The sequence below is a fragment of the Oncorhynchus tshawytscha genome, unplaced genomic scaffold (genome assembly GCF_018296145.1).
Source record: "Oncorhynchus tshawytscha isolate Ot180627B unplaced genomic scaffold, Otsh_v2.0 Un_contig_2339_pilon_pilon, whole genome shotgun sequence".
Lineage (NCBI taxonomy): Eukaryota > Metazoa > Chordata > Actinopteri > Salmoniformes > Salmonidae > Oncorhynchus > Oncorhynchus tshawytscha.
Genome location: NW_024609751.1, coordinates 18,970 through 41,771, shown reverse-complemented (window position 1 = coordinate 41,771; position 22,802 = coordinate 18,970). Strand labels below are relative to the sequence as shown.

At 51.1% G+C, this 22,802-nt stretch overlaps 1 protein-coding gene across 1 annotated transcript; it reads right to left on the bottom strand.

The window, feature by feature from the left end:
• Positions 1-4,396: 4,396 nt before the first annotated feature.
• LOC112241659 (serine/arginine repetitive matrix protein 2) lies at positions 4,397-10,487 on the bottom strand. Its single transcript, XM_042317566.1, has 4 exons — positions 7,054-10,487; positions 6,876-7,009; positions 4,770-6,828; positions 4,397-4,639 (listed from the first exon to the last, which is right to left on the bottom strand). Exons 1-3 carry the CDS (start codon positions 10,394-10,396, stop codon positions 5,095-5,097), a joined length of 5,211 nt encoding a protein of 1,736 aa, XP_042173500.1. The 5' UTR covers positions 10,397-10,487; the 3' UTR covers positions 4,397-4,639; positions 4,770-5,094.
• Positions 10,488-22,802: the final 12,315 nt, after the last annotated feature.

Here is a 22,802-nt window from a genome sequence, read left to right as displayed (position 1 = left end):
GTTAATAACCCTGGGGGGGGGTAGTGGGGTGTACAGGGTTAATAACCTCTGGGGGGGGTAGTGGGGTGTACAGGGTTAATAACCCCTGGGTGGGGGTTAGTGGGGTGTACAGGGTTAATAACCTCTGGGGGGTGTAGTGGGGTGTACAGGGTTAATAACCCCTGGGTGGGGGTTAGTGGGGTGTACAGGGTTAATAACCCCGGGGTAGTGGGATGTACAGGGTTAATAACCTCTGGGGGGTAGTGGGGTTTACAGGGTTAATAACCTCTGGGGGTAGTGGGGTGTACAGGGTTAATAACCCCTGGGGGGGGGTAGTGGGGTGTACAGGGTTAATAACCTCTGGGGGGGGTAGTGGGGTGTACACGTCCTCTTCACGTACAGAGTTAATAACCTCTGGGGGGTAGTGGGGTGTACAGGGTTAATAACCTCTGGGGGGTAGTGGGGTGTACAGGGTTAATAACCTCTGGGGGGTAGTGGGGTGTACAGAGTTAATAACCTCTGGGGGTAGTGGGGTGTACAGGGTTAATAACCTCTGGGGGGGTAGTGGGGTGTACAGGGTTAATAACCTCAGGGGGGTAGTGGGGTGTACAGGGTTAATAACCTCTGGGGGTAGTGGGGTGTACAGGGTTAATAACCCCTGGGGGGGTAGTGGGGTGTACAGGGTTAATAACCCCTGGGGGGGGTAGTGGGGTGTACAGGGTTAATAACCCTGGGGGGGGTAGTGGGGTGTACAGGGTTAATAACCTCTGGGGGGTAGTGGGGTGTACAGGGTTAATAACCCCTGGGGGTAGTGGGATGTACAGGGTTAATAACCTCTGGGGGGGTGGTGGGGTGTACAGGGTTAATAACCCCTGGGTGGGGGGTAGTGGGGTGTACAGGGTTAATAACCCCTGGGGGTAGTGGGGTGTACAGGGTTAATAACCTCTGGGGGGTAGTGGGGTTTACAGGGTTAATAACCTCTGGGGGTAGTGGGGTTTACAGGGTTAATAACCTCTGGGGGGGGTAGTGGGGTGTACAGGGTTAATAACCCCTGGGGGGTAGTGGGGTGTACAGGGTTAATAACCCTGGGGGGTAGTGGGATGTACAGGGTTAATAATGTTCACACACGACAGGCAGGTCTGATTTCATTCACATGTTTAATTCATTAATGCTCTGGGTGAAAACTAAGAAACCAAGGAACAGACAGAAAAGTCCAACAACAACAACAACAACATTGTTTAAAAGAAGGCTTCAAGGCACCGTTCCCGGTAGCAGAGATCACATTATCTTTAAAACGTCACACTACGGGTTCCCGGATCCCGGTGCGTACTGAAAGACATCCTGCATCACGTCCTCTTCACCACGCAACGGCCCAGAGTCGTGTCCTCGTCAGGGGTACGGTGTCCTTCGAGATGAGCCCGTAGCTTCTGGACAGAGTCAATATGAAGTAAGTAGGGTTTAAGTCACAAATAGCACCTTGTGCACTACTCTTGACCGGAGCGGCTCTGGTAGGGCACTAAATAGGGCAGGGGGGGGGTCAAACTGATTCCAAGCAGGGCCCTAGTGACCGCTGGCTTTTCCCCTTTCAATTAAAGACCTAGACAACCAGGTGAGGGGGGAGTTCCTTACTAATTAGTGACCTTTTTAATTCAATTAAATCAGGAACGAAAAACCACAGACACTCGACCCCTCCAGTGGAATGAGTTTGACACTATGGGGGGGTGTATGTTGTCATCGGGGCCGCGTAGGTCCAGCTCCAGTCTGCTGGTTGAGCCGTTAGATCGTGAGGTATGTTGTTTTGGGGGGGGGATCGTGGTGTTGCTTTAATGCAGCCGACACACATTACAAAATGGCTGCCGTGGCATACTAAAAACCTAGTTCAGTTCTGCCACCTCCCACACTGAACTGTCCCTCCCTCATGGATCTAACGTGGACTAGTGTTAGGTAATATGGTGAAAGGTGAAACTCCCTCCCAAGCTGAAGGTGTTACTCCCTCCCTCCCAAGCTGAAGGTGAAACTCCCTCCCTCCCAAGCTGATGGTGAAACTCCCTCCCTCCCAAGCTGAAACTCCCTCCCAAGCTGAAGGTGAAACTCCCTCCCAAGCTGAAGTTGAAACTCCCTCCCTCCCAAGCTGAAAGTGAAACTCCCTCCCTCCCAAGCTGAAGGTGAAACTCCCTCCCAACTCCCAAGCTGATGGTGAAACTCCCTCCCAAGCTGAAGGTGAAACTCCCTCCCAAGCTGAAGGTGAAACTCCCTCCCTCCCAAGCTGAAGGTGAAACTCCCCCTCCCAAGCTGAAGGTGAAACTCCCTCCTTCCCAAGCTGATGGTGAAACTCCCTCCCAAGCTGAAGGTGAAACTCCCTCCCTTGCAAGCTGAAGGTGAAACTCCCTCCCAAGCTGAAGGTGAAACTCCCTCCCTCCCAAGCTGAAGGTGAAACTCCCTCCCAAGCTGAAGGTGAAACACCCTCCCTCCCAAGCTGAAGGTGAAACTCCCTCCCAAGCTGATGGTGAAACTCCCTCCCAAGCTGAAGGTGAAACTCCCTCCCAAGCTGAAGGTGAAACTCCCTCCTCCCAAGCTGAAGGTGAAACTCCCTCCCTCCCAAGCTGAAGGTGAAACTCCCTCCCTCCCAAGCTGAAGGTGAAACTCCCTCCCTCCCAAGCTGAAGGTGAAACTCCCTCCCTCCCAAGCTGAAGGTGAAACTCCCTCCCTCCCAAGCTGAAGGTGAAACTCCCTCCCTCCCAAGCTGAAGGTGAAACTCCCTCCCTCCCAAGCTGAAGGTGAAACTCCCTCCCTCCCAAGCTGAAGGTGAAACTCCCTCCCTCCCAAGCTGATGGTGAAACTCCCTCCCAAGCTGAAGGTGAAACTCCCTCCTTCCCAAGCTGAAAGTGAAACTCCCTCCTTCCCAAGCTGATGGTGAAACTCCCTCCCAAGCTGAAGGTGAAACTCCCTCCCTTCCCAAGCTGAAGGTGAAACTCCCTCCCTCCCAAGCTGAAGGTGAAACTCCCTCCCTCGCAAGCTGAAGGTGAAACTCCCTCCCTCGCAAGCTGAAGGTGAAACTCCCTCCCTCCCAAGCTGAAGGTGAAACTCCCTCCCAAGCTGATGGTGAAACTCCCTCCCAAGCTGAAGGTGAAACTCCCTCCCAAGCTGAAGGTGAAACTCTCTCCCAAGCTGAAGGTGAAACTCCCTCCCTCCCAAGCTGAAGGTGAAACTCCCTCCTCCCAAGCTGAAGGTGAAACTCCCTTCCTCCCAAGCTGAAGGTGAAACTCCCTTCCTCCCAAGCTGAAGGTGAAACTCCCTCCCTCCCAAGCTGAAGGTGAAACTCCCTTCCTCCCAAGCTGATGGTGAAACTCCCTCCCAAGCTGAAGGTGAAACTCCCTCCCTCCCAAGCTGAAGGTGAAACTCCCTCCCTCCCAAGCTGAAGGTGAAACTCCCTCCCTCCCAAGCTGAAGGTGAAACTCCCTCCCTCCCAAGCTGAAGGTGAAACTCCCTCCCTCCCAAGCTGAAGGTGAAACTCCCTCCCTCCCAAGCTGATGGTGAAACTCCCTCCCAAGCTGAAGGTGAAACTCCCTCCCAAGCTGAAGGTGAAGGTGAAACTCCCTCCCTCCCAAGCTGAAGGTGAAACTCCCTCCCTCCCAAGCTGAAGGTGAAACTCCCTCCCTCCCAAGCTGATGGTGAAACTCCCTCCCTCCCAAGCTGATGGTGAAACTCCCTCCCTCCCAAGCTGAAGGTAGAACTCCCTCCCTCCCAAGCTGATGGTGAAACTCCCTCCCAAGCTGAAGGTGAAACTCCCTCCCAAGCTGAAGGTGAAACTCCCTCCCTCCCAAACTGATGTTTACATCTATAATGTTTATAAATCCACGAGGGGAAGTGCACACATCATGGAGGAGAGAATCAGACCCAAAGGGAACCCTATTCCCTATATATAGTGCACTACTTTATACCACAGCCCTATGGCACCCTATTCCCTACATAGTGCACTACTATAGACCAGAGCCCTATGGCACCCTATTCCCTATATAGTGGTACTACTATAGACCAGAGCCCTATGGCACCCTATTCCATATATAGTGCACTACTTTACACCAGAGCCCTATGGCACCCTATTCCCTATATAGTGCACTACTTTAGACCTGAACATTATATGGCCCTGGTCTAAAATAGTGCCCTATATATAGGGAATAGGGTGCCATAGGGCTCTGGTCTAAAATAGTGCCCTATATATAGGGAATAGGGTGCCATAGGGCTCTGGTCTAAAATAGTGCCCTATATATAGGGAATAGGGTGTCATTGTAGACGCAGTGTTTGAATGTGTACTCTCCCAAACGGGCCTCCAGGCTCATTACAACAGAACTTGATGGGTTGGTAGCTGTATCAGACAAGGCAGAAGAAAGGTGTGTCAAAGTTTTAAAAACAAACATTCTGTACAAACATACACAGTTTTTTTTTTTTTTTAAAGCAGTGTGTGTGTGGGGGGGGGCTGAATAGTGCAATGGTAAGCTTCTTCTGGTTAAACTTTTCCTTCTGCTACATAATGCCAAGGGGCAGTCTGAAGGCACCGAGTTGTTTACACGCAGTCACCGTGGAGACGGAGGGAGGAGCGTCCCGCCAATACAGTTACAACACAGTCACCGTGGGGACGGGACGGAGGACAGTCAGGTTCCTGCAGAGATGAGGGAGAGTAGAATGTTTTGTGATAAAACAATGATCTATAACTACAACAATATGGGTCCAGATTAAGGCTACTTGACTGTCAGAATGTAAATGAAACAACAGGATGATAAAGTCATTACCCAGTATAAAGTCACGCCACCGTGGCCCGGTCAGGCCCCTCCCACGCGATTTTCTCATGACTTTCGTTGGCGGCGGGGTCGGTGATTGGCTCGTGGCTTTCGCTGGCGGCGGGGTCGGTGATTGGCTCGTGGCTTTCGCTGGCGGCGAGGTCGGTGATTGGCTCATGGCTTTCGCTGGCGTCGGGGTCGGGATTGGTTCGTGGCTTTCGCTGGCGGCGGGGTCTGTGATTGGCTCGTGGCCTTCCCTGAATTTTTCTGTTTGCCTCTCCTGTTCCTGGCTCGGACCTGGTTGTGCTCCTGAACCATCACCTCCTGCGGCGAGCCGCTAGACTCCTTCCAGGGAACTCTCCTCTTCCTTCTCTCCGTTTTCACAGCTTTGTCGTCCTCTCCGCTCCTCTCCTCCTGTCTGGTCTCGTCGTGGCAGTATGTGTCGTCTAGATTGACGGTGCAGACGTCCCCACTCCTTCTCAACGGTGGACTCTGTGTCGGGGGAGTTGATCTTCTTGAGGAACACGCAACACTCCTTCAGTCTCTCTGGACTCCAGGCTTTAGAGCTGAGACGCTGCTGTTTGGTGAGGCCTGTCAGCTGGTCGGGGCTGCAGGGATGACTGGTCTCTGAGGAGGCAGGTAGACAGTGGTGATGTGGAGACCTGGTGTGCTCCTCCCTGGTCTGAGCAGAAGGCCAGACCTGGTGAGGTGAGTTGCCTTCCTCCACCAGGCTTCTCCTCCAGATCAGCCTGTTGGGCTGCTTGGCTCTGAGGGTCCAGGTGAGGAACTTTTCTCTGACTCTGAGCAGAGTGGTTCTGTACGTCCCGAGGGCCCTGACCTTCCTCCAAGGAGCTCTGAGACGCAGCCCGCCAGACGTCGGCCTCGCAGTGAACAGACGCCGCCTGGCATTCAGCTCTCTTCCACGTCGGAGCCGTTCCTGGGCCAGACGGAGCTGGGCGGGGCTCTTCGGCACAGCTTTGGCAAACTTCTTGATGTGTTTGCGTAGTCGCATTGTCTGCGGGCTGGGAAAGACGCTCTCCCTGCTGGCGTTCCGGGGGTAGTGCAGGAGCTCATAGGGGTTTCGGGAGCTGGTCTTCTTCACAATGCCCAGAGACTGAGTCTCAGTGGTCTGCATGAACCAGGAGGCCAGCCTCTCCACACTGCAGCGCCGGTCAAACAGCAGCCGCACTGCCGACCCAACCTCTGGCTTCCAGGAGGACAAAGAGTCGTCGTCGAGTCTCTGCTTGGCGGACATGATCGTCCCCGTCCTGGTGGTGTGGGTGGCAGCGGCAGCGACCCAGCTTTGGGATATGAGGCGGATCCTGCGAGCCAGCTCTTGGTTCAGGCTGTCCTGGTCGGAGGAGACGGGCCACCACCTCAACGCCTCGCTGGAGCTGGCCGGGAAAATGGAGTCTACCGAAACCCCCGCTACCTGGCTCAGGTCCTCACACAACACCCCTCCTCTTCCCTCGCTCCTACTCTCCTCCCTCCCGGACAGCAGCTCCTCCCGCCCTGGGGTGTCCTCTCCTCCCTCCTCCTTCCTCTTGCGATGGCTGCCCTTGCTGCTGGCCCTGTTGATCAGTAGCTGTCTGGATCGGCGCAGCAGGGCGGTACTGTGGCTCAGGGACCTAGAGGTGGAGGTGGCTACAGAGTGAAGCAGGTACACTGAAGGCTTCCTCACTCTCACAGAGTGACGCACTGCCAACACAGGAGGAGTCTGGGTCTGTCGCTCCCTCGCTCCATCCTTGGACTCTGTCGTTCTCTCTATCTGCATCCGAGAGGCGTCCTCGCTAGTCGGCGTGCTGCTGATTTTCCTGGGCTCTTTGGAAGGCTCGGGTTCAGGAAGGAGGGCTTTCCGCTGACAGAGCTTCTCCGGAGATTTCCTGTCCCGGTTCATGTGGATCTTGCGTTTCCCCGGCGACGTGGTGGTGACGGTAACGGAGATTCCGGAGATTTTGACCTTGGCGGGTCTCCCTGGACGACGCATGGCCGCGGTACACTGCAGCTTCTGGCACTTGATAATGTTGCTGCTGTTGCTGGCGTGGGAGCGAACCTCTTCTCCTTCACCGGTCTGACGAAGTTCAGATCCATCAGCTGCTCTGTAGCCTGGAGACAAGCAGCCTCCTCCGACACTGTCCTCTTGGTCCTGTGGGAACGTCCGTACACCACGGTGATCTTCAGGTTCCTGTTGGCTGGGTCTCTCTCCTCATTGCCCTCCTCCCGGTGCTGCAGCCTAAAGGAACTCCACTGGACTGGTCCTGACCACCCTGCCTGGAGCCACAGCTCAGCTCTACACCCCTTTGCTTGGGCGGGCGGCCGATTGGCCTCTTGGCCCTCTTCTCCAGCTGGGGGCCCAGCTTCTTGGGACGTCCCGGGACGTCGCTTTGTGGGGGTGGTTTCACGAAAGGAGGCGAGCCGTCTCCGTTCTGGGACCCGGGAGAGCGTTTTGGCGGGCTACCCCCCTCTCCTCCTCTCGTTGTTCCACACAGCTTTGGTGATGACGATATGGTGTTCTTGGGTGGACTCCTGGTCTGGAGGGGACTCCTGGTCTGGGGTGGACTCCTGGTCTGGGGTGGACTCCTGGTCTTCGGTGGACTCCTGGTCTGGAGGGGACTCCTGGTCTGGGGTGGACTCCTGGTCTTCGGTGGACTCCTGGTCTGGAGGGGACTCCTGGTCTTCGGTGGACTCCTGGTCTTCGGTGGATTATGAGTCTTCTCTGGGGTCTTCTCTGGACTTCCAGCCCACGATGACTCCTCACAGGGGTCAAAGGTCTCCTGTCCATGCCAGCTGGATCCTGGTGCAGCCGCCTTCAGGGTGTACCTCACCCCCTCCTCACCCACTACTGCAGACACAAACATCAGCTTGATGGGGCTGATGTACTGAGGCTGACCAGTGGGGACCTCTGGCCTGGAGGCTGTCTGAGGGCTCGCTGGTTGGAACTGTTGGCCGGAGTGGGAGGAGCGTAAGCGCCCAAAAGGTTTGGCTGCTCTGAGCCTAACGTCTGCCCTGTTCTGGGAGCGCTGTTTAGGGGGACTCTGCTGCTCAGAGGAAGCTGCAGTGACGGGAATCACCTGACCTCGTCTCTGTGACTCACGGTCTGAACTCTGACCTCTTGCTGTTGATCTACAGCCTCTGCCTCCCCTCCTCTCCTGACTGACATCCTCAGGACTGGATGCCAGCGGTAATTCCTCTTCTCTTGCTTCGCCCAACCCCTCAGCCGTGTCTGTGTCCGAGGACGGGGAGTCTGTGCGATTGGTGTTGGGGGCATTGAGTGGTTGCCGATCCTTTGGCGCCCTCTGGGCGGAGAAGATCCTCTCTGAGAAACAGGCAGCAGAATACATCATCCTGGGCTCTGTGACGTAGGAGGAGAACCGCTGGGGAGGGACGATGCTCCTCCTGGACCTCCCAGCCTCGCTGCTCCTCCCCACCACCACCTGGCTGCTGCAGCCTGGCTGGGACCTGCTGCCTCTCCTGGTTCTGCAGGGGTGGGAAGGGCTATTCCTGGCTGACACTCTGCTACTGTCCTTGCTGCTGCCTGCTGTCTCCTCCTCTTCCTCTCTACTCCTCTCAGGAAGACCACTGCTGGTACTACCTGGTGACTCCTCCTCTTCCTCTCTACTCCTCTCAGGAAGACCACTGCTGGTACTACCTGGTGACTCCTCCTCTTCCTCTCTACTCCTCTCAGGAAGACCACTGCTGGTACTACCTGGTGACTCCTCCTCTTCCTCTCTACTCCTCTCAGGAAGACCACTGCTGGTACTACCTGGTGACTCCTCTTCCTCTCTACTCCTCTCAGGAAGACCACTGCCATGGTCACAGGTGCTGCTGGTACTACCTGGTGACTCCTCCTCTTCCTCTCTACTCCTCTCAGGAAGACCACTGCTGGTACTACCTGGTGACTCCTCCTCTCTCCTCTTCTCAGGGAGGTCACTCCTACTGCTGTCCTGACAGGTGATGTTCCAGCTCTCTGGTTTGTGTTGGTCCTCCTGCGGGGGACTCTGTTGTGTAGAGGAGAGGACTGGGGGTTTCTCCATCTCCTCCTTCATGCCGACTCTATCCTTCGTGACTCTCACTGGACCTACCTTCTCTGCTGTCACCTTCTCCGTCGCGCCCTCCTTCACTCTACCGGTCTCTCCCTCCTTCACTCTACCGGTTTCTCCCTCCTTCACTCTACCGGTCTCTCCCTCCTTCACTCTACCAGTCTCACCCTCCTTCACTCTACCGGTTTCTCCCTCCTTCACTCTACCGGTCTCTCCCTCCTTCACTCTACCAGTCTCACCCTCCTTCACTCTACCGGTCTCACCCTCCTTCACTCTACCGGTCTCGCCCTCCTTCACTCTACCGGTCTCGCCCTCCTTCACTCTACCGGTCTCGCCCTCCTCCTCTGTGATTCTGTCTATCTCTGCTGTAACAGGGGTTGGTTCAGGTGAGGAGCAGGTAGAAAAGGGCGTGGCACTGCGGCTCTTGTTCTTCCCTAGCGACAGCCTCCTGCCCAGCGATTGGTTCAGCCTGGCCAGCTCCCGTTTGATTAGCAAAGTCTGGCGCCGGGTGGACGACTGGTCGGGCAAAGTCGCCATGGCAGCCAGGGCCTCCTGTCGCCGCCGGGAACGCGTCCGAGGTGGCTGGCTCTCGTTGTTGTCATGGTGATGCAACATGTCGTTTAGGCTGTAGTCGCTGCCGCCACCCGTGTTCAGAACGGTGGTGATGATCTCACTCAGGTGGGCGTCGGCCTGGGACTCTGCAATGTGCTGATTGGCTGAGGTCGTCAGGTGGGGATCCTTCTCTAGGTTGTGATTGGCTAAGGCAGAGCTGAGTGGAGGATCCTTCTCCTGGGGCCTGATTGTCTTTAGTTTGTCACTGAAACGCTCCACCAGGTCCTGCTGCTCCCTGTCCTCACCCACCGCCCCACCACACCCAGCCTCCTCTTCTTTTTCCCCCTCCTGCTGCAGAAGAGAGGGAGGCTTGTCTTCCTCCTTACCGTCCATGTCTGAGGGTATGGGGGAGAGAGGGGGAGGAGAGGGGGTGCGGGATCGCTCTCTCTTGAGGACAGGGCACTCGCTTCCTCCTCCTCCTCCCGGGGCTGTGTGTCTGACCGGGGCCAGGTAGGTGTGTTCTGAGCAGCAGGAGGCGCAGGGCTGGGGGTTGGAGCAACAGACAGAGGCCACGGGACAGACTGAGGGATTAGGACACAGAGCGGAGGATGAACGAGAAGAGGAGGACGTGAAAGAGCACAGAGAAGAGGAGGAGCGAACCCCAGTGGTGATGTGTCCCAGGGACAGGCTCTGGCAGGACAGGCAGCGGAGGCTCTGGAGGCAGAAACAGACAGGAGGCAGCCAGCAGCAACAGCCTGGACCACCTGGTGTCTTCCAGTCAGTCGGACGCGTGGCTCCACTACGGCTCCAACAGCCAGTGAAGGAAGGAGGAGAGGAAGTGTCGTCCTGTTGTTTGGCCACCAGGTGGCCGCAGAGAGGGTCTGGGGGCGGGACGAGGCGGCGATGGGCGTCCCTGTAGGCCAATGATAGACGGTGCTGCTGGTGGGCGAGCCTCAGGATTCGCTGGAGCAGAGAGCGATGGGCGGGGCATAACGTGGAGCGCACCGCCTCCAGAGCAGAGCTCCTCTCACTTGGGGCATCGGGCATCCCAGCATCCTCTGCTTCCCTCTGGGGTTCATCCGGGGGCAACAGGGAGCTAGAGATAGACAGGGGAAAAATCTTTAATTTAATTTAAAAGGAGCCGCTTCATTAGATTCACCAACTAAACCGTAGGACTCTTATGGAGAATCATTACCATCACAGAAACAATGACCACACAACAGAAGTCGGTTTATTAATGAAGGCAGAGAGGCTTTATACCAGCGCAGAACAGACGGTCAACAACTCTAACCCACCAGTCAACACAAAGCACTGGTGGTCTCATATGGAAAAAATCTACTTAAATTGAGCAATATTTTATATTTGAGATTCTTCAACGTAGCTACCCTTTGCCTTGACAGCTTTGCACATTTTTGGCATTCTCTCAACCAGCTTCATGAGGTAGTCACCTCGAATGCATTTCAATTAACAGGTGTGCCTTAAGTTAATTTGTGGAATTTCTTTCCTTCTTAATGCGTTTTAGCCAATCAGTTGTGTTGTGACAAGGTAGGTGTGGTATACAGAAGAAAGCCCTATTTGGTAAAAGACCAAGTCCATATTATGGCAAGAACAGCTCAAATAAGTACAGCCTGTCTTTATAGAGGCGACCCCCATAAGGGTTAAGAGGTGATAACAGCCCCCCATAAGGGTTGAGTGGTGATAACAGCCCCCCATAAGGGTTGAGAGGTGATAACAGCCCCCCATAAGGGTTAAGAGGTGATAACAGCCCCCCATAAGGGTTAAGAGGTGATAACAGCCCCCATAAGGGTTAAGAGGTGATAACAGCCCCCCATAAGGGTTAAGAGGTGATAACAGCCTGTCTTTATAGAGGCGACCCCATAAGCGTTGAGAGGTGATAACAGCCTGTCTTTATAGAGGCGACCCCCATAAGGTTTGAGAGGTGATAACAGCCTGTCTTTATAGAGGCGACCCCCATAAGGGTTGAGAGGTGATAACAGCCCCCCATAAGGGTTGAGAGGTGATAACAGCCCCCCATAAGGGTGAGAGGTGATAACAGCCCTTTATAGAGGCGATAAGGGTTGAGAGGTGATAACAGCCTGTCTTTATAGAGGCGACCCCCCCATAAGGGTTGAGAGGTGATAACAGCCTGTCTTTATAGAGGCGACCCCCATAAGGGTTGAGAGGTGATAACAGCCTGTCTTTATAGAGGCGACCCCCATAAGGGTTGAGAGGTGATAACAGCCCCCATAAGGGCTGAGAGGTGATAACAGCCGCCCATAAGGGCTGAGAGGTGATAACAGCCCCCATAAGGGCTGAGAGGTGATAACAGCCTGTCTTTATAGAGGCGACCCCCATAAGGGTTGAGAGGTGTTAACAGCCCCCATAAGGGCTGAGAGGTGATAACAGCCGCCCATAAGGGCCAGCCCCCATAAGGGCTGAGAGGTGATAACAGCCCCCATAAGGGTTGAGGGTGATAACAGCCCCCATAAGGGTTGAGAGGTGATAACAGCCTGTCTTTATAGAGGCGACCCCCATAAGGGTTGAGAGGTGATAACAGCCCCCCATAAGGGCTGAGAGGTGATAACAGCCGCCCATAAGGGCTGAGAGGTGATAACAGCCCCCATAAGGGCTGAGAGGTGATAACAGCCCCCCATAAGGGTTGAGAGGTGATAACAGCCTGTCTTTATAGAGGCGACCCCCATAAGGGTTGAGAGGTGATAACAGCCTGTCTTTATAGAGGCGACCCCCATAAGGGTTGAGAGGTGATAACAGCCTGTCTTTATAGAGGCGACCCCCATAAGGGTTGAGAGGTGATAACAGCCTGTCTTTATAGAGGCATAACACCCCCATAAGGGTTGAGAGGTGATAACAGCCTGTCTTTATAGAGGCCCCCCATAAGGGTTGAGAGGTGATAACAGCCTGTCTTTATAGAGGTGATAACAGCCCCCATAAGGGTTGAGAGGTGATAACAGCCTGTCTTTATAGAGGCACCCCCATAAGGGTTGAGAGGTGATAACAGCCCCCATAATAAGGGTTGAGAGGTGATAACAGCCCCCATAAGGGCTGAGAGGTGATAACAGCCCCTTTAAGGTTGAGAGGTGATAACAGCCTGTCTTTATAGAGGCGACCCCCATAAGGGTTGAGAGGTGATAACAGCCTGTCTTTATAGAGGCGACCCCCATAAGGGTTGAGAGGTGATAACAGCCCCCCATAAGGGTTGAGAGGTGATAACAGCCCCCCATAAGGGTTGAGAGGTGATAACAGCCTGTCTTTATAGAGGCGACCCCCATAAGGGTTGAGAGGTGATAACAGCCTGTCTTTATAGAGGCGACCCCCATAAGGGTTGAGAGGTGATAACAGCCTGTCTTTATAGAGGCGACCCCCATAAGGGTTGAGAGGTGATAACAGCCTGTCTTTATAGAGGCGACCCCCATAAGGGTTGAGAGGTGTTAACAGCCCCCTTTATAGGGCTGACCCCCAAGGGCTGAGAGGTGATAACAGCCCCCATAAGGGCTGAGAGGTGATAACAGCCCCCATAAGGGTTGAGAGGTGATAACAGCCTGTCTTTATAGAGGCGACCCCCATAAGGGTTGAGAGGTGTTAACAGCCCCCCATAAGGGCTGAGAGGTGATAACAGCCGCCCATAAGGGCTGAGAGGTGATAACAGCCCCCATAAGGGCTGAGAGGTGATAACAGCCCCCCATAAGGGTTGAGAGGTGATAACAGCCCCCCATAAGGGTTGAGAGGTGTTAACAGCCCCCCATAAGGGCTGAGAGGTGATAACAGCCGCCCATAAGGGCTGAGAGGTGATAACAGCCCCCATAAGGGCTGAGAGGTGATAACAGCCCCCCATAAGGGTTGAGAGGTGATAACAGCCCCCCATAAGGGTTGAGAGGTGATAACAGCCTGTCTTTATAGAGGCGACCCCCATAAGGGTTGAGAGGTGATAACAGCCTGTCTTTATAGAGGCGACCCCCATAAGGGTTGAGAGGTGATAACAGCCTGTCTTTATAGAGGCGACCCCCATAAGGGTTGAGAGGTGATAACAGCCTGTCTTTATAGAGGCGACCCCCATAAGGGTTGAGAGGTGATAACAGCCTGTCTTTATAGAGGCGACCCCCATAAGGGTTAAGAGGTGATAACAACCTGTCTTTATAGAGGCGACCCCCATAAGGGTTGAGAGGTGATAACAGCCTGTCTTTATAGAGGCGACCCCCATAAGGGTTGAGTGTCTAGGAACAGTGGGTCAACTGGTCTAGGAACAGTGGGTTTGTTTGTTTGTTTTTAAATATACTTAAGTATCAAAAGTAAAAAATAATTTCAAATTCCTTATATTAAGCAAAGGACACACCCCAACACTCAGACATCATTTACAGATGTCCAGGGGACACACCCCAACACTCTGACATAATTTACAGATGTCCAGGGGACACACCCCAACACTCTGACATCATTTACAGATGTCCAGGGGACACACCCCAACACTCTGACATCATTTACAGATGTCCAGGGGACAGACATCATTTACAGATGTCCAGGGGACACACCCCAACACTCTGACATCATTTACAGATGTCATCATTTTTACAGATGTCCAGGGGACACACCCCAACACTCTGACATCATTTACAGATGTCCAGGGGACATCATTTACAGATGTCCCCAACACTCTGACATCATTTACAGATGTCCAGGGGACACACCCCAACACTCTGACATCATTTACAGATGTCCAGGGGACACACCCCAACACTCTGACATCATTTACAGATGTCCAGGGGACACACCCCAACACTCTGACATCATTTACAGATGTCCAGGGGACACACCCCAACACTCTGACATCATTTACAGATGTCCAGGGGACACACCCCAACACTCTGACATCACACCCCAACACTCTGACATCATTTACAGATGTCCAGGGGACACACCCCAACACTCTGACATCATTTACAGATGTCCAGGGGACACACACCCAACACTCTGACATCATTTACAGATGTCCAGGGGACACACCCCAACACTCTGACATCATTTACAGATGTCCAACACTCTGACATCATTTACAGATGTCCAGGGGACACACCCCAACACTCTGACATCATTTACAGATGTGGGGACATCAACACTCTGACATCATTTACAGATGTCCAGGGGACACACCCCAACACTCTGACATCATTTACAGATGTCCAGGGGACACACCCCAACACTCTGACATCATTTACAGATGTCCAGGGACACACCCCAACACTCTGACATCATTTACAGATGTCCAGGGGACACACCCCAACACTCTGACATCATTTACAGATGTCCAGGGGACACACCCCAACACTCTGACATCATTTACAGATGTCCAGGGGACACACTGACATCATTTACAGATGTCAACACTCTGACATCATTTACAGATGTCCAGGGGACACACCCCAACACTCTGACATCATTTACAGATGTCCAGGGGACACACCCCAACACTCTGACATCATTTACAGATGTCCAGGGGACACACCCCAACACTCTGACATCATTTACAGATGTCCAGGGGACACACCCCACTCTGACACTTTACTGACATCATTTTTACAGATGTCCAGGGGACATCATTTACAGATGTCCAGGGGACACACCATTTACAGATGTCCAACACTCTGACATCATTTACAGATGTCCAGGGGACACAGATGTCCACCCCAACACTCTGACATCATTTACAGATGTCCAGGGACACACCCCAACACTCTGACATCATTTACAGATGTCCAGGGGACACACCCCAACACTCTGACATCATTTACAGATGTCCAGGGGACACACCCCAACACTCTGACATCATTTACAGATGTCCAGGGGACACACCCCAACACTCTGACATCATTTACAGATGTCCAGGGGACACACCCCAACACTCTGACATCTAAGCATTCAAAATGGGAACAAGTACTTTTTGGGCGTCAGAGAAAATGTACGGAGTTAAAAATGACATTATTTTCTTTAGGAATGTAGAGAAGTAAAAGTTGTCCAAAATATAAAATAGTAAAGTACAGATACCCCCCCCCCCCAAACCACAATCCAAATACTTTAACATACTACTTAAGTACTGCTAGAGTACCAGCTTCTTCCCCGATTCAGTCAGCATCACCTCCTAGTGGTCTAAATGGGGCAAGTACTGGAGACAATAAATACATTTATTAATATAACATTTCAAATCCCCAACTCATTTAGAGCAGAGCAACACGGCATCAAAGGGCCTCTTTAAAGATGTTTTATTTATTTTAACACAAATCAATCAAAATAATATTTTTAAAAATCACAGACCTGAAGCAAAATGTAGAAAGAAAAAGATTTCAGCAAAACTAAACGCTTCACTACAACAATTAAACATTTATCATTCAGAGTCGATGTATCATTCAAATCGATGTATCAAATAACTGATTTCTGTTCAGGTATTTATTTTAAATATGTAGACAGTTGGAAACAACAAAGAAATCACCTGAAGATGTACACAAGGCTGTTACTGGTATTGAGGAGTGTAACCATGGTAATACCGCAGTAGAACCTCGTCTGGGTTTGGGGTCGGTCAGTGTAACCATGGTAATACTTCAGTAGAACCTCGTCTGAGTTTGGGTCGGTCAGTGTAACCATGGTAATACGGTCAGTGTATTCAGAGCATGAACATATCCTGAGTTAGTAAAGAAATACGAAATGGAACAGATTGGATTCATCAGGAGGGGAGGGGAGTGTCCCCAGAGAGGTGAGATGTACACAAGGCTGTTACTGGTATTGAGGAGTGTAACCATGGTAATACCGCAGTAGAACCTCGTCTGGGTTTGGGGTCGGTCAGTGTAACCATGGTAATACTTCAGTAGAACCTCGTCTGAGTTTGGGTCGGTCAGTGTAACCATGGTAATACCGCAGTAGAACCTCGTCTGGGTTTGGGGTCGGTCAGTGTAACCATGGTAATACTTCAGTAGAACCTCGTCTGAGTTTGGGTCGGTCAGTGTAACCATGGTAATACGGTCAGTGTATTCAGAGCATGAACATATCCTGAGTTAGTAAAGAAATACGAAATGGAACAGATTGGATTCATCAGGAGGGGAGGGGAGTGTCCCCAGAGAGGTGAGACTACACCATCTAGACTAGTGTCAGTCATCAGGAGGGGAGTGTCCCCAGAGAGGTGAGACTACACCATCTAGACTAGTGTCAGTCATCAGGAGGGGAGGGGAGTGTCCCCAGAGAGGTGAGACTACACCATCTAGACTAGTGTCAGTCATCAGGAGGGGAGGGGAGTGTCCCCAGAGAGGTGAGACTACACCATCTAGACTAGTGTCAGTCATCAGGAGGGGAGTGTCCCCAGAGAGGTGAGACTACACCATCTAGACTAGTGTCAGTCATCAGGAGGGGAGGGGAGTGTCCCCAGAGAGGTGAGACTACACCATCTAGACTAGTGTCAGTCATCAGGAGGGAGTGTCCCCAGAGAGGTGAGACTACACCATCTAGACTAGTGTCAGTCATCAGGAGGGGAGGGGAGTGTCCCCAGAGAGGTGAGACTACACCATCTAGACTAGTGTCAGTCATCAGGAGGGAGGGGAGTGTCCCCAGAGAGGTGAGACTACACCATCTAGACTAGTGTCAGTCATCAGGAGGGGAGGGGAGTGTCCCCAGAGAGGTGAGACACCACCATCTAGACTAGTGTCAGTCATCAGGAGGGGAGGGGAGTGTCCTCAGACGTGAGACATATGATCACTGTCCCAAATGTCACCCTATATATATATATATATATAGTGCACTCCTATAGACCAGAGCCCTATTCCCTATATAGTGCACTACTATAGACCAGAACCCTATTCCCTATATAGTGGTACTACTATAGACCAGATCCCTATTCCCTATATAGTGGTACTACTATAGACCAGAGCCCTATTCCCTATATAGTGGTACTACTTTAGACCAGAGCCTTATTCCCTATATAGTGGTACTACTATAGACCAGAGCCCTATTCCCTATATAGTGGTACTACTTTAGACCAGAGCCCTATTCCCTATATAGTGGTACTACTTTAGACCAGAGCCCTATTCCCTATATAGTGGTACTACTTTAGACCAGAGCCCTACTCCCTATATAATGGCACTACTATAGACCCCATTCCCTATATAATGGTACTACTATAGACCCTATTCCCTATATAGTACACTACTATAGACCAGAGCCCTATTCCCTATATAGTACACTACTATAGACCAGAGCCCTATTCCCTATATAGTACACTACTATAGACCAGAGCCTTATTCCCTATATAGTGGTACTACTTTAGACCAGAGCCCTATTCCCTATATAGTGGTACTACTATAGACCCTATTCCCTATATAGTGGTACTACTATAGACCCTATTCCTTATATTTCCTATATAGTGGTACTACAATAGACCCTATTTCCTATATAGTGGTACTACGATAGACCCTATTTCCTATATAGTGGTACTACTATAGACCCTATTCCCTATATAGTGTACTACTATAGACCCTATTCCCTATATAGTATTCCCTATATAGGTACTACTATAGACCCTATTCCCTATATAGTGTACTACTATAGACCCTATTCCCCTATTCCCTATATAGTGGTACTACTATAGACCCTATTCCCTATATAGTGGTACTACTATAGACCCTATTCCCTATATAGTGGTACTACTATAGACCAGAGACCTGTTCCCTATATAGTGGTACTACTATAGACCCTATTCCCTATATAGTGGTACTACTATAGACCCTATTCCCTATATAGTGGTACTACTATAGACCCTATTCCCTATATAGTGGTACTACTATAGACCCTATTCCCTATATAGTGGTACTACTATAGACCCTATTCCCTAGATAGTGCTCCTGGCCTGCTGGATGCCTTTGAGAGTTTAAAAGGTCCATTGCAGCCATTTTGTTTTTTTGTCTCAATATCAAATCAATTCTGGGTAACAATTAAGTACCTCATGGTGATTGTTTTCAATTAAAATGTTCAAAAATAAATAAATAATTCTTAGCAAAGAGCAATTTCTCAAGCAAGACTTTAGCTGGAGCTGTCTGGGAGGGGTCTCCGTGGGGAGAGAAAAGTGACAACTTTTATTAGCTTTTTATTAAAAATGTTATGTCCCTGAGTCCAACGTGAAGGAAGTTAGAGGTAGTTTTGTGAGCCGATGCTAACTAGCATTAGCGCAATGTCTGTAAGTCTATGAGTATCTGCTAGCATTCTAGTAGGTGTAAAAACTGGAAGTCTATGGGTATCTGCTAGCATGTGATCCAATCCCCATAGACTTCCAGTCATTACACCTACTAGAATGCTAGCTGTTCCCATAGACGTCCAGTCATTGCGCTAATGCTAGTTAGCAACTTCTTTCAAACTGCACACAGACATATAAAAAATGGTATCCGCGAGACTCTGGGGAAATAGATAATATCCTGTAAGTGTCCCTTTAAAAATGCACCTTATAGGCTTCATAGTGTCTCTTAAACTCTGTAGGTTTAAGAGAAGAGGATTCAGTGAGGGTGACAACAACACAAAGATGTCTCAGGTCCCGTTTAAAAAAAAAATCCTTCTGTTCTAAACAGCAGTAAATGGCTTGTTGTTATCCTTCACAGGGTGGTCGTTGAGAAAGTAGAGGTTCATACAGGAATCTGTCCATGTTCAGATCAGAGACGTTGTGAGACCAGAGACGTTATGAGACCAGAGACGTTATGAGACCACAGACGCGTTATGAGACCACAGGCGTTATGAGATCAGAGACGTTATGAGATCAGAGACGTTATGAGATCAGAGACGTTATGAGACCAGAGACGTTATGAGACCAGAGACGTTATGAGACCAGAGACGTTATGAGACCAGAGGCGTTATGAGACCAGAGACGTTATGAGACCAGAGGCGTTATGAGACCAGAGACGTTATGAGACCAGAGGCGTTGTGAGACCAGAGACGTTGTGAGACCAGAGGCGTTGTGAGACCAGAGACGTTGTGAGACCAGAGACGTTATGAGATCAGAGACGTTATGAGATCAGAGACGTTATGAGACCAGAGACGTTATGAGACCAGAGGCGTTATGAGACCAGACCAGAGACGTTATGAGAGCCAGAGACGTTATGAGACCAGAGACGTTATGAGACCAGAGACGTTATGAGACCAGAGACGTTATGAGACCAGAGACGTTATGAGACCAGAGACGTCATGAGACCAGAGACGTCATGAGACCAGAGACGCGTTATGAGACCAGAGACGCGTTATGAGACCACAGGCGTTATGAGACCACAGGCGTTATGAGACCAGAGACGTTATGAGACCAGAGACGTTATGAGACCAGAGACGTTATGAGACCAGAGACGTTATGAGACCAGAGACGTTATGAGACCAGAGACGTTATGAGACCAGAGACGTTGTGAGACCAGAGACGTTATGAGACCAGAGACGTTATGAGACCAGAGACGTTATGAGACCAGAGACGTTATGAGACCAGAGATAGGCTGAGAGGTTAATGAAAGAGCAGCATTAAGTGGGAGGAATTACAGAAACCCCCCCAACACCCTGAAAATTGTGTTTTGGTCCAATAGCAACAGCTCCTTCTGAGATGCCCAATACCAGAGAAGATAGAAAAGAGAGAGAGAGATCAATAGCTAATACAACAGCTCCTTCTGAGATGCCCAATACCAGAGAAGATAGAAAACAGAGAGAGAGAGATAATAGCAATGCAGCTCCTTCTGAGATGCCCAATACCAAAGATGATAGAAAACAGAGAGAGATCAATAGCTAATACAACAGCTCCTTCTGAGATGCCCAATACCAGAGATGATAGAAAACAGGGAGAGAGAGAGATCAATAGCCTTCCTTCTGAGATGCCCAATACAAGAGAAGATAGAAAACAGAGAGAGATCAATAGCTAATACAACAGCTCCTTCTGAGATGCCCAATACCAAAGATGATAGAAAACAGAGAGAGATCAATAGCTAATACAACAGCTCCTTCTGAGATGCCCAATACCAGAGAAGATAGAAAACAGGGAGAGAGAGAGATCAATAGCTAATACAACAGCTCCTTCGGAGATGCCCAATACCAGAGATGATAGAAAACAGGGAGAGATGGGAGTTGACAGCAGCAGTGAGGAACATTTAAAAGACAAGAGGATCAACGCTGTATATAACATCCGTATACAATCCAATGTGAATCTTTAACTAGGTCCAGTAGAGTGGACTCTCTGGCCAAACCAGGGACACATTAACTACCAGGTAGACATGGACAACCAGCTGACCTGAAGATTGGATTTAAAATACACCTGACTTAGGGGCCTCCCGGGTGACGCAGTGGTCTAAGGCCAACACAGATTCTGGGTTCGAGCCCGGGTTCTGTCGCAGGCGGCCGCGACCGGGAGGTCCATGGGGCGGCGCACAGGGACCTGGGTAATATAACCTGGTCTGCATGGACACACAGTGACCTGGGTAATATAACCTGGTCTGCATGGACACACAGTGACCTGGGTAATATAACCTGGTCTGCATGGACACACAGTGACCTGGGTAATATAACCTGGTCTGCATGGACACACAGTGACCTGGGTAATATAACCTGGTCTGCATGGACACACAGTGACCTGGGTAATATAACCTGGTCTGCATGGACACACAGTGACCTGGGTATGGACACACAGTATAACCTGGTCTGCATGGACACACAGTGACCTGGGTAATATAACCTGGTCTGCATGGACACAGTGACCTGGGTAATATAACCTGTGACCTGGGTAATATAACCTGGTCTGCATGGACACACAGTGACCTGGGTAATATAACCTGGTCTGCATGGACACACAGTGACCTGGGTAATATAACCTGGTCTGCATGGACACACAGTGACCTGGGTAATATAACCTGGTCTGCATGGACACACAGTGACCTGGGTAATATAACCTGGTCTGCATGGACACACAGTGACCTGGGTAATATAACCTGGTCTGCATGGACACACAGTGACCTGGGTAATATAACCTGGTCTGCATGGACACACAGTGACCTGGGTAATATAACCTGGTCTGCATGGACACACAGTGACCTGGGTAATATAACCTGGTCTGCATGGACACACAGTGACCTGGGTAATATAACCTGGTCTGCATGGACACACAGTGACCTGGGTAATATAACCTGGTCTGCATGGACACACAGTGACCTGGGTAATATAACCTGGTCTGCATGGACACACAGTGACCTGGGTAATATAACCTGGTCTGCATGGACACACAGTGACCTGGGTAATATAACCTGGTCTGCATGGACCTGACCTGGGTAATATAACCTGGTCTGCATGGACACACAGTGACCTGGGTAATATAACCTGGTCTGCATGGACACACAGGACCTGGGTAATATAACCTGGTCTGCATGGACACACAGTGACCTGGGTAATATAACCTGGTCTGCATGGACACACAGTGACCTGGGTAATATAACCTGGTCTGCATGGACACACAGTGACCTGGGTAATATAACCTGGTCTGCATGGACACACAGTGACCTGGGTAATATAACCTGGTCTGCATGGACACACAGTGACCTGGGTAATATAACCTGGTCTGCATGGACACACAGGGACCTGGGTAATATAACCTGGTCTGCATGGACACACAGTGACCTGAATGTAACTGTCTGTTTTTATAAAGGCCTTGTGATTAACATCAGACCTGGGGGGTCAATATGATACATTGGTCAAATAGATGGAGGTGTGCTCGATTTACCTCGATTAGGCAACAAATGGTACCAGAAGTCCAGAAATCTACAAACTCTGCATGTCAAGCGAAAACAAAACCAAGCGCACCAAGTATTTATGAAATTTATGAAGTATTTATGAAATCTGTATTGGACCCAGATCCACAAAACATTCTCCTGTTCTGTTGGAGGTCGAGAAGAGTTCAGGTGTTGTTGGTTCTAGACTCGAATGTTCTGTAGTCTAGAACCTGTAGGTGGCAGCGTTAGTCCCTGAGTCGGTGGAACCCGGCAAAGTCCGGAGGTTGCCGTGCGGTCGTAGTCGTGACGATGACGGGCCTCCTCTTGGGCGGTATCTTGAGGGTTCCGTTGCGCTCTTTGACCTTGTACTCCAGCGTGCTGTGAGGTATCCCATAAACCACCTGGGCCTTGGAAACGCTCATCCTGCCCCCATCACCATGGTGATAGCCTCCTCTAGCAGGTCGTGGTCGTACTGCCGGTAGCGCCCGCGCTTCTTCCTGGACTGCTTGTTCTCCCCGCTATGCTCCGCCCCTTCCTCAGGATCGTCCAATGAGGAGCAGCGGTGGTGGGGTGAGAGGTCAGGCAGGTCGAGGGAGGGCAGTAGGGAGCGGTGGAGTCTCAGCAGAGAGGAAGAGGTAGCAGCGATATTAGTGGTGGTGGTGCCATGGTGTGGTGGGGGTGGTAGTGCA

Bases quoted from the DNA above. Each gene is read 5' to 3' on its own strand.
- LOC112241659 (XM_042317566.1), bottom strand. From the start codon at position 10,396: ATGCCCGATGCCCCAAGTGAGAGGAGCTCTGCTCTGGAGGCGGTGCGC. The intron at 7,010-7,053 runs GTGTAGAGCTGA...GGTCAGGACCAG, and splicing joins CCGCCCGCCCAAGCAAAGGG to TCCAGTGGAGTTCCTTTAGG. The intron at 6,829-6,875 runs GCTTGTCTCCAG...GAACTTCGTCAG, and splicing joins GGACAGTGTCGGAGGAGGCT to ACCGGTGAAGGAGAAGAGGT.